The following is a 13,788-nucleotide window of genomic DNA, read 5'->3' on the forward strand; positions in this document are numbered from 1 at the left end:
TATCAGAGGTCAGTTCGAGGCATGAGCCTTCGGTGCTAGCAGAGCTCCACGGTAGTGTACTCACGTCACTCTTGCACCGCGGTACTTGGACTTGCCCAAGACGTGGCGAACCTTCTATGTATACCTTTCAGAGGGTTCTGCGCGAGGCTTCCAGTGCAACTGCGACTTTGCTGATGAGTAGTCCATAATCATATCGACTCATGGGCTCCGTACGGAGGAAGAAGGTTGAAGGAATCTCATAAGAAGACACTTTGGATATGGGATGTTGGACCTCTACTTGCCGAGACATGGCCGGTTTAAACACTAACTGGTCTAACCGAAATAGTGACCCAGCTAACAATTAATAGAAGGTGGATTTGTCTTCTATGAGACAGTTTTACCTTAATGTACATTTTCCCCCTACTTCCTGTATATTGTTCAATATCTCGAATCGAGATCAGAGAAGAGATTGTCCCACTCAGGCATGTCCATATTCGGACCAAACTCCACATAGTCCTTCCAGATCTCATCAAAGTCCGACAAATAATTCTGCGGATTGTCTGGCGGTGGCCATGAATCATCGTATGACTGTCTTTCCTGTCCGGCTGGTGTTGTGCTCAAGCCATTACCACGTTGAGGCATTCCAGTCGAATCCGGAAGGATTCCCTCCTCGGTAGAGTCACCAGGTGGAGGATTATTATGCAATCGAACCTTATGCGTTCGCAGAATATCCATGAGAGATTCCAAGAATTCGTGGGCCATTCGAGACTGGCATTTCACGTCTTCCAATATCTTACAAGCTTCTCTGACTTCTGCTTTTCGCTCTGCATCATCCCCGGCTGTCTTGTTGAAACATAAGTCCATCACCAAGACAATCGTCGCCATAAAAACATGATGCACCACTCCAGTGAGTTTGACGCTGGCAACCAGGATGGATTGGTATTCTTTTTCATGGAGTCTCCACACACGGATGCAGGAACGAGCTGACTTGAGAGAAATTTCTCTCGAATAGGCGTAGTTGGGGTCAACCGAACCCCGAATGAGAAAAGGTTGATGCAATTTGCACCGCCTGGTGTCGGCAATCATCCTCAGCGCATATCGCTGAACCTGAAGAGCAGGATATTGGCACATAATTGGCTCAGCCGCAAGACGGCTCTTTTCATCGGTTTGGAAAAACACGGGCAGCTCCTGGAAGAAAGCTTCGAATTTGTCATCTAGTGCAATGACATCTTGATAGTCGACAAGGGCGAGATCCCGGCCATTTAATGGCATGACATCGACAACATTACGACATATATCAGCCAGCTTGATTCTTTGGATATAGTATGACATCGTAGTCGGTTCCGACAGAGGTAGATTTACGGGAGGTTTGTCGTGCGTCAGGTCGCTATCATTGACATTACAAGGTATGTTCACGCACATATGTCGGGGTTGCAAGAAATACGTGCCTTCTTGAGGACCACCACTGAGAGATAAAAGCCTAGAAAACCCCCCAGAAATTAGTAAAGACCCATAAAATGAGAAGAATGTGTACCAATCAGTAGCGACCACGTGCCACCAAACTCTTCGGCTGATTTCAGTCTCCAAGTGATCGGGTTGACAGCGAGAACCTGGGATTTGGCCAGGCCGAGCATCCAATTTGTGCAATGAGAGGTCACGAGCTGTCGTGATAGCGTTTGCAAACAGGCATCGAGATCTTGTAGAGAACCCTTCAATGTGGTAAAGAAGGAAAGCCAAAATGATGGTGGTTTGGACATCCTCTAACCTCCTGGACGCAGTACGACGGGAGAACTCGAGGACTTCAAGAGCGGCATTGGCCCAGAACAAAGATGCTTGAGAAGCATCGGAAGGTGAAAACTGAAATCGGGTGCCTCCATCAAAGTGAGAGCTGAACATGGATGAACTTGCGAAAATGCTCAACAGGAGTGCGACATGGCTATGGATCACAGGCAGCCCTTTCTCCAGATTTGCGTATATTGAATCCATTATCCGGCGAACCGTAGGGATGTAAACAACGTGTTGTAGGCCATCAAGATACTTGACGTAGTGGTCCATCAGAAGCACGGCTTCTTCTTTCCGCGGAAGGCTATACCATTTTGTGGCAGGGCGGCAATGAGAAAGCTGGTCTGGGACGTTCTGAAAGATGCCATAGTTAATGGAGATTTGGTGCGTTGATGAAATTCCAAATTCAAAACCTTTAGAGCTCAGAGAGATCCAAGAGTCCTCACTGGTACCAGTTCCTTCAAGGTTGTGAACAGCCTCCTCGTATTCAGGGTCAGGCGAAAGAGAGGCCCGAGGAGAGTGGATTTTCGGTTGAGCCACATGTGGCGTCGAGTTTGATGACCCTATTACGATATCCTCCAGCCTTTTTAACCGAGCCAAAATGGACACATTGTCGGTATGAGACGAGGCCGGAGTCTGCCGGCTATATGGCTGAAATTGACCCTCGCAGGCGAGACCCCTCGTGGCACAGTTTGAACAAGGTTGCTGGCGATTGCACTTGAGCTTCTTGGAGCGACAAAACTGGCAGGATACCGGATCTTGACGGGGTCTTTTCAACGGGTTGGCGGGATGAGGCTGGCGTCCGCTTGAGAGCATTTCGAATGATGGTTTGGTGATGAGCTGAGAGACGAGATGCCCCGCGGTCAGTCCATTGTAAGGCTTGACACTTCGATTTCGCGCGCTTGTGAAGGTCAAGAAGAAGGCATCTGCCTGAGAAATTATTCCACTCTCTGAGGGAAGGGGTAAGAAAGAAGTCGAGACAAGTGGGTCGCCCGGGAATTCGTTTCAATGGTGCCCCCTTCCGCTCCATCCCATTTCGGGCTTAGCGTATGTGAGTCCTTTATCATTCCGAAGCTCCGTGGACTTTGCGAACCGTCACCATCCTTGAATGCGAAGATGAACCTGTCCATCCGGCGAGTCACTTTCATCATCCTTGTTGCCTTCTCGGGCGAGTGTCTCCCTTGTTGTTCTCTTCTAGTTAAGGTGGGCTGATAATATCGAAATGTCCGACTTACAAGATGCTCTGGAGCAGCTATATAAGTGCTTCCGGGCTCCGATCTTGCTCCTCGATGGAGAGTTTGAAGCAGAAAATTGCGCACAAAACCTTCAACACGTCCGAAAAAGTCTGAGTTAGACACAACTATGAAGACTGATCTGCAAGGAAACGCTGAGAAGCAAACTGACGCCGGTGAATTCAAGTCAGCCCGGACTCCTGAGTCCAGCATTTCAACGATCCACTGACAATGCCGCAGCACCAGATCTATCCTGACAATCATCGGATCCGCCCTCTCAGCTTTCTGTACTGTTGGCTTTCTCAACGCATTTGGTGTTCTTCTGGACTGGTACCACCGGCATGAGCTTAGTGATCACAGCGAATTTGACATATCTTGGATCGGGTCCTTTACTACATTTGCATTGTTCCTTACAGCCATTCCCGCAGGTCTGCTGGCAGATCGAGTACGTCCGACGGTAGGTCCGGACCGCCACATTATGAACCTTCATTACCTGACTTCTACCCAGATCCTTCTCATCGTCGGCGGCATCGTCACCCTCTTTTCCATGTTCATGATCTCCCTCTCCAAAGAATACTATCAATTCTTCCTTGCTCAGGGCTTTCTGCTGGGCGTGGGCCATGCTTTCTTCACCTTCCCCGTCATCACTGTGGTCAGTCTTCATTTCAACAAGAACCGCGGGTTGGCAACAGGTTTCACAATATCGGGTTCATCACTCGGAGGCGTCATATGGCCTATCGTGCTGGACCAGCTCCTCAACTCAGACGGTGTCGGCTTCTCCTGGACCATCCGAATTGTGACTTTCACCATGCTACCACTCGTCGTGATATCTTGTGCTACTGTCCTTCCACCTGCCAAAAATAAAGCAACAAATGAGGAAGGTGCATCGACGACTGCCGGAGAAAAGGACCAAACAAAGAAGAAAACGGACCTGTCCATAATCAAGAATCCGGTATTCATTACTTTCTGCACAGGCCTTGGAATCTACTATTTGGGTATGTTCACCCCTTTCTTCTTCGTCACCTCATACGCCGTCAGCATCGACATGTCAACCGGCTTCGCATTTTACCTGGTTTCCATTTTGAATGGAGCCTCACTTTTTGGAAGAATCTCTGCCGGCTTCTTCGCGGATCGGTATGGCTACTTCAACCTGTGTTCGCTAGCAGCTTTAGCTTCGGCCCTGATTACTTTTTGCTGGACTGGTGCAGACAGCTCCGCGGGTCTGGTGGTGTGGTCTTCGGCCTATGGATTCGCGTCCGGCGTAAGTAGTTTCTGATTCCAGGGGAATTCAATTTGATAACTGACCCTTTTGGCCATTCAAGTCGATCCTGAGTCTTCAGGTGGCGTGTGCAACTAAACTGGCAACTCCCCAAACATATGGCACTGCTGTCGGCATGACCATGGGTATCGTCTCCTTAACGTAAGTACCTCTCTTTTCTGGGGCCTCTAGTTTTTTATTCTTCTGCATCTGCTATTGAAATGACTCCCACACTAACGCCTGGTTTTCGGGGCAGAGGCCTTTTCGGCTCCCCTATCAGCGGCGAATTGATCAAGTACAGCTATCTCGCCTTATCCATGTACGCGGGCGCAGTGCTGGCGGTCGGTGGTATCCTGATTTGTTTCACCCGGCTCCAATTGTCTCGCAAACTCCTTCATATAGTGTGAGCAAAGTGGAACTCAATTACGGGCTGATATTCCACTTGGGCCCTGTCGGATGTATAACTATATAGACGGGTAATCTCTTCTCGACATACACGTTGTTAACATCATATCGATGCATTGGTTCTAACGGGGAGAGTGACGTTAGAAATATTTTTTTTCCCTTCCTGCAAGACGCATACCGAAGATACCAAAATTGTGAAAACTTCTAGACTGCTCCAACAATCTCTCTGTCTCGGTGTCGTGATATTTAACGATCCATATGCTCCCTCGGCTTGAACTGGGAGCGGATACGAAATTGAAATATATGAGATCTCTTGGCCATCTCCAGCGTGATATGGGTGCGAAATATGGTAGTTTCTCGAGCACTCGGCAGGGTCAAGGACAGCCTCTACGACAGCAATGGACACCATTGTCCAATTCCTGACATGGTGCTGGGACAGCACGTGGCTCCCGTTCGAGTAGGCATCGTATCATCCAAGACTGGACCGATAATGAGTTCTTCAGACAGCATCAAAGTCACCATCTTCGGTCATGGCAGCCACGGGAGCATGTCGCGCCGTTGCATAAATCCGTTGTCATCGTCAGTCACACGATGGTCCGTCTGCGGACGGTGGTGGGCTGCATGATGCCTCTGGACGAGGTTGCCGTTATCAAAGTGGGATCCGTCATGTTGGTGAGGTCCACGCGAGCCTCCCAGCCAAGGCCTACACGGCGACCGTGGATTTGAAGCCGTGCCATGCATTCCAAGACCATTTTGCGCAATAATTCATGGTCGCTCCCAAATCCAGTCTGGCGAGCGAAGACTTCAGCATCTTCGCATGGTCGATCGGGAAGCCGGATTGCTTTTGGCTGTTTGGCGGCATCATTCAGAAAACGTAGGGTTCTCTTGTCGAGCACAACAAGTTGGACACGATCCTAATCAACCAGAGCTCCAACTTTGCACTGGCCATTCACCCGAACGCTTCCGACTGGCGAAGGCGCGATGACAGTTGTAGCACTCTCGTTCTTGCTCGAATAGACCTGTTCGGGGCCATTTTCTGTATGTCATTGACCAGGTCCGGACCTCATTCTTTCACAGACATTGTGACGGTGGCTTCTGGGAGCTGAGAGTCTCGGTGACTGTGCTTGGAGTATGGAGGTGAAATGTTGTATTGACCTACAGCCCCTAGAGCAAGCCCTATGACGTAGCTGCTGGTATGATAGTCGTGAGCATAGCCGCCACGACCACAGCAGGGACGGTGGCTTGTGTACGCAGACCGAAGGCGGAGGTTGAACCAGGTGGCGAGCTGAGAGGTGGGAGACTGGATGACAATGCGAGCCCGCCGGAACAGGTCCGATTTTGATGAATTTTTCCATCATCGAACTCACTTCCTCACCCTCCGCGCATGCCTGACAAGATTCTCAATGACACCCTCAAATGCCTCCTTTTCCTTCCGCAGCCCATCCCGTCTTTTGAGCCAGTATTCCAACAATTCTGACGTCTTCTCCGTGACGACTTTCAACTCCTTGACGTGCTCCTGAAGCTCCTCGTCCGTGAAGCCATCTAGTTTCTCGTCTGTCGTCGCACAGAGTCGCTTCACAGCCGCCAAATCTAGTTCTGGAGGAGGCGGAGGACCTCTGGGTCGTTTGGACCGACTGACCCGTTCCTTTGCACCCGACTGGTTGCTGTCAACTGAGCCTGTTGAGTCGTTAGCCGCTTGTGCCTTTAACCGCGCAACCGATCCCAGCATCTTGTCGGATTCCGATTTCCGAGGCGACGGTTCCAAGTTGATGTCTGGAAGGACTAGTTTCTTCTGTTTTGATGGAGGGAGAATCTCGTCTAAATCGACGGGAACGCCGAGGCTGACCAGAAAGAGACGTCGAATCCGGGACTGAGTCCAATTAGGTGGTTGAAGGGGGGGTGGTGTAATGAGTTGTTTCCATAATGACCGTGACCGGTCGGATGGAAAGATGGGGGAAGAGTCTGGGATGGGTTCTTCCTGTGGAATCGAGGAAATCTTTTCAGCTGTAGACGATGGGAACATGGCGTCGAGATGGATTTGTGTGGCGGTGAGAAGATCGGGTAGAGATGTCAAGGCATCGAAGTTTATCAGGGGCTGGAATTGAAGCCAGAATTTATTAGCATCGAATATACTGAGAAACGAGAAGGGTACAGGAACTCACGAAGGGCTCGGCGGGAATGGAATTGTTTTGAGAGGTAGATACAGGCGGTGGGTCCACAGTTTCAGCTTCAGCTTCAGGTTTCTGGAATCCTTCATCGAAGTCCCCAAAGTCATCATCAGCTCCAGTCTGGGCGCCTTCCTCAAAGTTATCGAAATCGTCTCCAAATTCATTGCCGTCGTTATCATCATCATTCCCATCATTATCGTTCTGAAGGGTCGATCTGCGTCTCGAGCTTCTCATGGATCTGTCGAGTTTGGGTGACCCTGAATCAGGTCAATGGTCCTCCTGATCGTGCTTACAGGCGCTAGATTTTACCTGCTCCCTGACTTTTGCTTTCTGAAATTTCCGCCGCCGCATCTAACACCGGTTTCTTGCGTAATTCGGTAGCCCGTGCGTCACCCAGAGTTGGAACGGTATCAGCTCGTGTAATAACCGTCTCCGGAATGGAGATATTTGAGGTAGATCTTGGTCTACTTGTAGTATCGTCCTCCGAATAGCTCGATCTCTCCCCCGGTTTAGGGCTCTTGAGGATAACATCGGGAGCCGAATCCATCTGTCTCTGCAGATAGGCCGAAGTTCCGGGGACTTCGCCATAACTTGGAGACTCGGGGTCGACTTTTTCTACCACGGTACGGGGGATGACACTGCCGCCAGGAGTGGTTGGAGGTTCGAGGAGTTGGGAGGAACGTTTACTTAGGCGACCTTCGGGGATTATCTCCACCTCATCAGGCACCGCATCTTGTATCCGTTTTTCATATGCCGGTGTTCCAGGAACCTCGCCATAGCTGGGGTCATCGTCGACCTTCTCCAAGCGAGTCTTTGGAATGGGAGAGGCAGGAGTAACTGGTCTTGAGAACCTCTTTCGACCTTCTGATGCGTCCGAGAAGTATTCGTCTTCGCCATCTGATGATACTGCAAGAAAACTTAGCCCGACCATCATTGGTCCATGTCAAGTCAGCGTTGTCTTACGTTCGTGTGCACCAGGATCGAACAATTCGACACTCTTCGGTGGTGGCTCAAGATGTAAACTTGTTCTCGAAGTTGGTCTCGACATTGTAACCTGGGGAATATATTGGCGCTCCTCTCTCTCAGCAGATGAGATAAAGACTTGCTCGGAGGAGGACCAAAGCCGAGCAGAGGAAGCAGCGGGAAGATGCTGAAGAGTGGCAGGATGCTGGGTGTGCAAGGGCCGGCATTGGCGTTTTTCGGTGATTCGCCCTGCATTGTCTGCCTGCACCGCGATCACTTTTTTTTTTAATGCTCCGCGCCTTGAGCGCGTCTTGCTTCGGCGTCAATACCACAACTCATTGTGAAATTATTCAACACTCACCTCCCCACTATCATTTTACCAGAATCGCGCCTTCTCCTATCTTTTGGCGACTTGATATTTGCCGGCCAGTCTCTTATTTTCTCAATTATACCCACCCTGCGATGCTGTCCTCCTAATCCTATCCTCCTCCCGCTGTGAACACATATTTCACCGGCCAATCCTCAACATGTCTTTCAACTTCGGTACATCGTCGTCGACCAGTGGTGGAAGTGGCCAGTCTCTTTTCGGAACAACAAACAAGCCTGCCGGCTCAGGAGGCAATCTATTCGGAAATAGTGGGACATCAGGCACAAATACTACTGGATTCAGTTTTGGAAGCTTCGGTCAACCAACATCTAATCCTCCTAGCCAGCCGAGGGAAGACAATCAGGGCAGTGATGCCTCCAAACTGGTTTCTCAAGGATTTGGGACTCCCGGCAAAACATCCACTCCATCAACATCAGCCCCGTCATTGTTCGGTTCAACCACTCCCGCAACTAGTGGTCCGAGCAATGTCTTCAACTTCGGCAACCCTTCAACCACTCCCGCTGGTCCTCCCCCATCAACATCGGCCTTTGGAGCCAGTACAGGAGGTGGTGCTGGCCTATTTGTCTCCAAGCCCACTGAAGAAACATCCAAACCGGCGTTTAACTTTGGAACCCCGGCTGCAACACCAGCTCCATCTACAGGAATATCTACAGCATCCGGCGGCCTCTTTGGATCCAAACCAGCCTCTGGCGGCTTTAGTTTCGGAGCCCCTTCAAAGCCAGCGGAATCTTCCTCAACCACCTCTGCTCCAGGCGTAGCGGAAACTTCAGCCTCTGAACAGAAACAGACATTCTCCTTTGGAGCTCCTACGTCAACTCCATCTTCTACTACGGCAGCTTCTGCTCCGACCCAATCAACATCATCTGCAGCGCCATCATCGCTGTTTGGTGGAGCACCCAAACAGCCCTCCAGTGGATCAAGTCTCTTCTCCAAGCCTGCGACGACAGAAGCAACAGCGTCAGCCAGCAAGGCGACGTTTCCTTTTGGACCTCCCGCCACGCAAGCTCCCGCATCAGCGGCACAAACCAGTTCCGGGGCGACCCAGAAGCCACTTTTTGGAGGTTTCAACTTGGGTACACCCACCACCTCTTCTTCTACGACCGCTGGCGCTACAACGACGACGACAACAGCACCGGCAGCCCCTGGGGCAAGCCCATTCTCATTTGGTCCTGCTACGACCGCCGCACTGCCTTCCCAACCCGCGACGACTTCGGCGAGTCCATTCTCCTTCGGCGGTGCCACGACAACAGCGCCGACATCGCAGTCGCCCACAACCGCCAGTACGGCGGCTCCGACAACAGGGGCGACTGCTGCACCGTTGGGTGTTCCAGGGACTTTGGGAACGCAGACGTCGACAACCGGCCCGGCTCCTCCAGCGCAGTCTCGGCTTCGTAACAAGACCATGGATGAAATTCTCACCCGATGGGCGACGGACATGTCGCGATATTCCAAAGAGTTCAAGGAGCATGCAGAGACCATCGCCCGCTGGGATCAGTTGATCGTCGACAATTCTTCCAAGATTGACAAACTCTATGTGAGAACGCGAACATGCGAGAGACAAACAATGAGCGTGGACATGCAACTCGCGGCGGTCGAAAATCAACAGACGGAGCTGGAAAGCTGGTTGACGAAATATGAGAATGATGTGGACGAGATGTTGGCGAAGGACAGTGCCAGTCCCAGTGAACTGGGCGGGCCAGATCAGGAGAGGGAACGAACATATAAGCTTGCCGAAAAACTTGGGGACCGACTCGAAGAAATGGAACGTGACTTGAACAGTATGGTGGAGGAGGTCAACGCGGCCAACGCAAGCTTAAGCAAGGATGGCAAGGCTGATGAACCAGTACGAAATCCTTTGTGCTATCATTCTGATACCTCGAGACTGACGAATGATTAGATCACTCAAATTGTCAAGATTCTGAATTCTCACTTGATTCAGCTTCAGGCGATTGACCAAGGTACCATCGCTCTTCAAGAAAAAATGGCTGCAGCACAGAAATCAGCTAGTAATTTGGGTTATCTCACAAGCTCTATGAATGGGAACAGCGGTGCAGCTGTTCAGGACTTTTATCGTAGCTACATGGGGAGAAGATGATGGCAATAGGAGTTTGGGAGATGGATGACCACGCCATTAAGCCACATCAACGCTGGATACCTGTCCACAGCACCGAGGGCCGAGTCTGGAAAAGCTAATATGTTAATCATTGCCCACCATCGATTTCAAGCAGAAACAGATTGATCTTATGAGGGAGTTGAGGGATACGTAAAATTAGAGGCAAAGGACCCCGAAGATGGACATAACACCGTCTGAGGAGGGAGAAGAAATATGATTGTGTAGCAGCCAATCTCTGTACAATGCAGAGCACTGTGTGCTAGGGGGTGTTAAAACGCCCCATGAATGTCCAGCACAGTCTCGATCAAATCAATTTGCGTAGCCACTCAATTTTGCATTGCCTGCCATTTGTGATTGTCCTCTATGCTGGTTTACTGCTCTCCCGCACGGTCGCTCTCCAAGTCCTTGATGTGCTGATCCAATTCATCGAGGTGCTTTCGCTGCTGGGCGAGCTTCTCTTTCAACTTTCGCAGACTAGATGGAATCCAAAGTCAGTTGTGTCCACCGCGGCGTGGAAGGCCGAGTTCGGATAGTTATCTGAAGGAGGGCATGGACGGTGGGATTACCTCTCCATTTCCCGTTCCCGAATGAATTTGGTTTCGCTGGCCTGCTCTCGTTTGGTCCATGAGTCACTACAGGTCAATATGTCAGCTCTAATATCGAAGAAAATCCGAGCATGAAATAACTGATAGAGGAACATACCTTGCAGCAATTCCGCCAGATCTGGGGGCACCGGTATCTCCCTCCGACGCTCTCCGAGCAGAGATTGAGAAAGGTCTTTTGATGGAAGATGCTCTTGCGAGCTTGACAACTGGAGTTCGCAGCATGATTGACGATTTGGAGTTTGGCGGTTCTTGAATCCGAAGTCAAAGATACTGGTTGCAGTTTGAGGCAGATGAGGTCTGGCTGCGGGAAGCTCGCTGCAGTCCAGACGATTGGCCCTACTCGGCTTAACACGTGATCTTACTGTCCATCGCGGGATTGGGATTGCGTTTTGCAACAACAGAAGGCTCCCCCCCCCATTACTCACCAGTGGCTTGATGCTCTTGTGGAGAATTGGGTATATATTTGCGACGGATGAAGTCATACCTCTGGGTTTCTACAGGGCCAGGAAATGGCCGGATATCTGAATCTCAGTCTCAACCTTATCAAGGGCTGGAAGAATCCCTATACTTTGCCCACCAAATAGCTATCTGTAGGGTTCAGGAGTAGGCTGAGTGGAACTGATTGATTGACGGGCTTTGCCTCATTCCGTCATAGGGGCCAAGCCTGGACTTTTCCCGTGATTCAGTCACAGATTCGCAGCTCCGCCTCTCCCTCTTAGACTCGCACTAAAACCCGCGAGTCCACTTCCAGCGCCTGCACCCAACTGTTCTTCTCGCCTTGTCACCGGGATTCCTGCTTTCCTACCCCCAATTTTACGCACACATCTTCTGCGCAATCACGTCCATTACTCTCTCTATCCATTGCCATCCTCTTCGATTTTCCCGAATTCTCTCCTCTTCGAGTCTCAGTCGTCTCCCTTTCAACGGTAAGCTGCCCTCCAACATCTCTACCTCTTTGTCCAGGGGTTCCTGTACCTACACCCCACGTCTCCCGCCGCAACGACGCCGACCATAATTGCGCACTCGATCATTCAAGCTTCAATCAGATTGACTGTTCGATCCTCTCATCGCCTGTGACTGCTCATCGTTCGCCTTCCTTCTCTGCCTTCCTTTGCGGCTCGCGCTGCGAAACACGCGCCCTGATTGACGCCAATCCCGTCTCTGGGCGCTCACTATTTTCAACCTCGAGTTTGAGCAGCCACAATCATTGCGGAACCTCAAGGGGAGGCTGAATGGTGCAGCTTGCGCGGTTTTCTACATTGAAAATTGTCTCCTGTTCGATATTTTGTTGTTGTTTACCCGTTTGTGGTGGTGATTGTTGACGTGTGTGATGGATGACTTGGCTAATCAATCATCACAGCAGGTCTCTTTTCATCTGAAATAATACACAAAATCCAATCCCAAAATGGGTGTAGAGGAGTCAGTCTACCTGGCAAAACTTGCCGAGCAAGCTGAACGATATGAAGGTAAATGTTTCTTGATCCCCCTCTTATCTGCATTGCGACTAACGACCATCTAGAAATGGTGGAGAACATGAAGGTCGTTGCCTCTGCGGATCAAGAGCTCTCTGTTGAGGAGCGAAATCTTCTGTCCGTTGCCTACAAAAATGTCATCGGTGCCCGACGAGCTTCCTGGAGAATCGTCACGTCCATTGAGCAAAAGGAGGAGTCGAAGGGAAATGAGGCGCAGGTCAAACTCATCAAGGAATACCGTCAAACAATCGAGAATGAACTCGGCCGGATCTGCGAAGACATCCTCGATGTTCTCGACAAGCACTTGATCGCCCATGCACAAACCGGTGAATCCAAGGTCTTCTATCACAAGATGTAGGTTGATGTCTAGTCGTATCTATTCGAGAACCCGACATTGACTCTCCCCAACAGGAAGGGTGACTACCACCGCTACCTCGCTGAATTCGCCGTTGCCGAAAAGCGAAAGGAGTCGGCTGACAAGTCCCTTGAGGCATACAAGGCCGCCACCGAGGTTGCTCAGACTGATCTTCCACCAACCCACCCCATCCGACTTGGTCTCGCCCTCAACTTCTCCGTCTTCTACTACGAGATCCTCAACTCTCCCGATCAAGCATGCCACCTCGCCAAACAGGCTTTTGATGATGCCATTGCGGAGCTCGACACTCTTAGCGAAGAAAGCTACAAGGACTCAACATTGATTATGCAATTGCTGAGAGACAACTTGGTTCGTTCTTCTGCCTCCACATTGGCCCCGATCCACCACTAACCGTCTCCAGACTCTCTGGACCTCTTCTGAGGCTGAGCCACAGGAACCAGCCGGCCAATCAAGTGAGGCACCCAAGGAACCCGAGGCTGCACCTGCTCCCGAAGCCACCACCGAGAGGACCGAGTAAAGAGGTGGCTGTTGCTTCCACGGGCATAGGCGTCATTTCTGATACCCCAGGCTGTGCTAGAATGGATGGAGGAGGTGTCTTTTTTGGAACAGCTGGGACACATCAACACAAAACATTCAACGATCTTTCCTTCTCACCGAACCCCCCACCCCTGATATTCCCCCCTGCGATAGCTCTTGCGGATGATTCAGCAGACATCTGCGGCGGTACAAAACCGATTGAAGTAGCTACTCTTAGATAAAAGACAGAAATAGCAATATGAAATCGGATCATCGTTTCAGGCTTTCAACAGGTCTTGTACCCTGTGCTTACGAGGCATTTTTCATTTTCGGCCCCAAGGCATCTCTGGTTCAGCAGCTTGGCTGCCCAACATGGGGTTTTGGTTTCAGCCCTAAGGAAATCAAGATCTCAGGCGAGCTTGATGCACGCTACCCTCGTAGTGGCTGAGCTAAAATCGACCTCTTCCATGAGATTGCATAAGGTTGCTCCCTGGGAAAGAGACGGTTCGATGGTAATGATCATGGTATCTT

General features: G+C 50.6%; 6 protein-coding genes across 6 annotated transcripts; 3 read left to right on the forward strand and 3 right to left on the reverse strand.

Annotated features, from left to right (window-relative positions):
- Nucleotides 1–417: 417 nt before the first annotated feature.
- Z518_02306 (uncharacterized protein) lies at nt 418–2,577 on the reverse strand (the record flags this gene model as incomplete). The annotated part of the gene is made up of 1 exon (XM_013419335.1): nt 418–2,577. One exon carries the CDS (start codon nt 2,575–2,577, stop codon nt 418–420), a length of 2,160 nt encoding a protein of 719 aa, XP_013274789.1.
- A 546-nt stretch (nt 2,578–3,123) lies between these two features.
- Nucleotides 3,124–4,658, forward strand: Z518_02307 (uncharacterized protein; the record flags this gene model as incomplete). Its single annotated transcript, XM_013419336.1, has 5 exons — nt 3,124–3,179; nt 3,234–3,450; nt 3,502–4,254; nt 4,316–4,413; nt 4,508–4,658. The coding sequence occupies 5 exons, from the start codon at nt 3,124–3,126 to the stop codon at nt 4,656–4,658; spliced, it is 1,275 nt and encodes a 424-aa protein (XP_013274790.1).
- Nucleotides 4,659–6,019: 1,361 nt separating this feature from the next.
- Nucleotides 6,020–7,872, reverse strand: Z518_02308 (uncharacterized protein; the record flags this gene model as incomplete). The annotated part of the gene is made up of 4 exons (XM_013419337.1): nt 6,020–6,751; nt 6,819–7,081; nt 7,134–7,730; nt 7,788–7,872. The coding sequence occupies 4 exons, from the start codon at nt 7,870–7,872 to the stop codon at nt 6,020–6,022; spliced, it is 1,677 nt and encodes a 558-aa protein (XP_013274791.1).
- A 442-nt stretch (nt 7,873–8,314) lies between these two features.
- On the forward strand, nt 8,315–10,270 carry Z518_02309 (uncharacterized protein; the record flags this gene model as incomplete). Its single annotated transcript, XM_013419338.1, has 2 exons — nt 8,315–10,018; nt 10,073–10,270. 2 exons carry the CDS (start codon nt 8,315–8,317, stop codon nt 10,268–10,270), a joined length of 1,902 nt encoding a protein of 633 aa, XP_013274792.1.
- A 389-nt stretch (nt 10,271–10,659) lies between these two features.
- Nucleotides 10,660–11,115, reverse strand: Z518_02310 (uncharacterized protein; the record flags this gene model as incomplete). Its single annotated transcript, XM_013419339.1, has 3 exons — nt 10,660–10,762; nt 10,855–10,920; nt 10,991–11,115. 3 exons carry the CDS (start codon nt 11,113–11,115, stop codon nt 10,660–10,662), a joined length of 294 nt encoding a protein of 97 aa, XP_013274793.1.
- A 1,183-nt stretch (nt 11,116–12,298) lies between these two features.
- On the forward strand, nt 12,299–13,258 carry Z518_02311 (uncharacterized protein; the record flags this gene model as incomplete). The annotated part of the gene is made up of 4 exons (XM_013419340.1): nt 12,299–12,359; nt 12,413–12,719; nt 12,777–13,089; nt 13,142–13,258. The coding sequence occupies 4 exons, from the start codon at nt 12,299–12,301 to the stop codon at nt 13,256–13,258; spliced, it is 798 nt and encodes a 265-aa protein (XP_013274794.1).
- Between the last annotated feature and the right edge of the window lie 530 nt (nt 13,259–13,788).

Source organism: Rhinocladiella mackenziei (genome assembly GCF_000835555.1).
Source record: "Rhinocladiella mackenziei CBS 650.93 unplaced genomic scaffold supercont1.2, whole genome shotgun sequence".
Classification (NCBI taxonomy): domain Eukaryota; kingdom Fungi; phylum Ascomycota; class Eurotiomycetes; order Chaetothyriales; family Herpotrichiellaceae; genus Rhinocladiella; species Rhinocladiella mackenziei.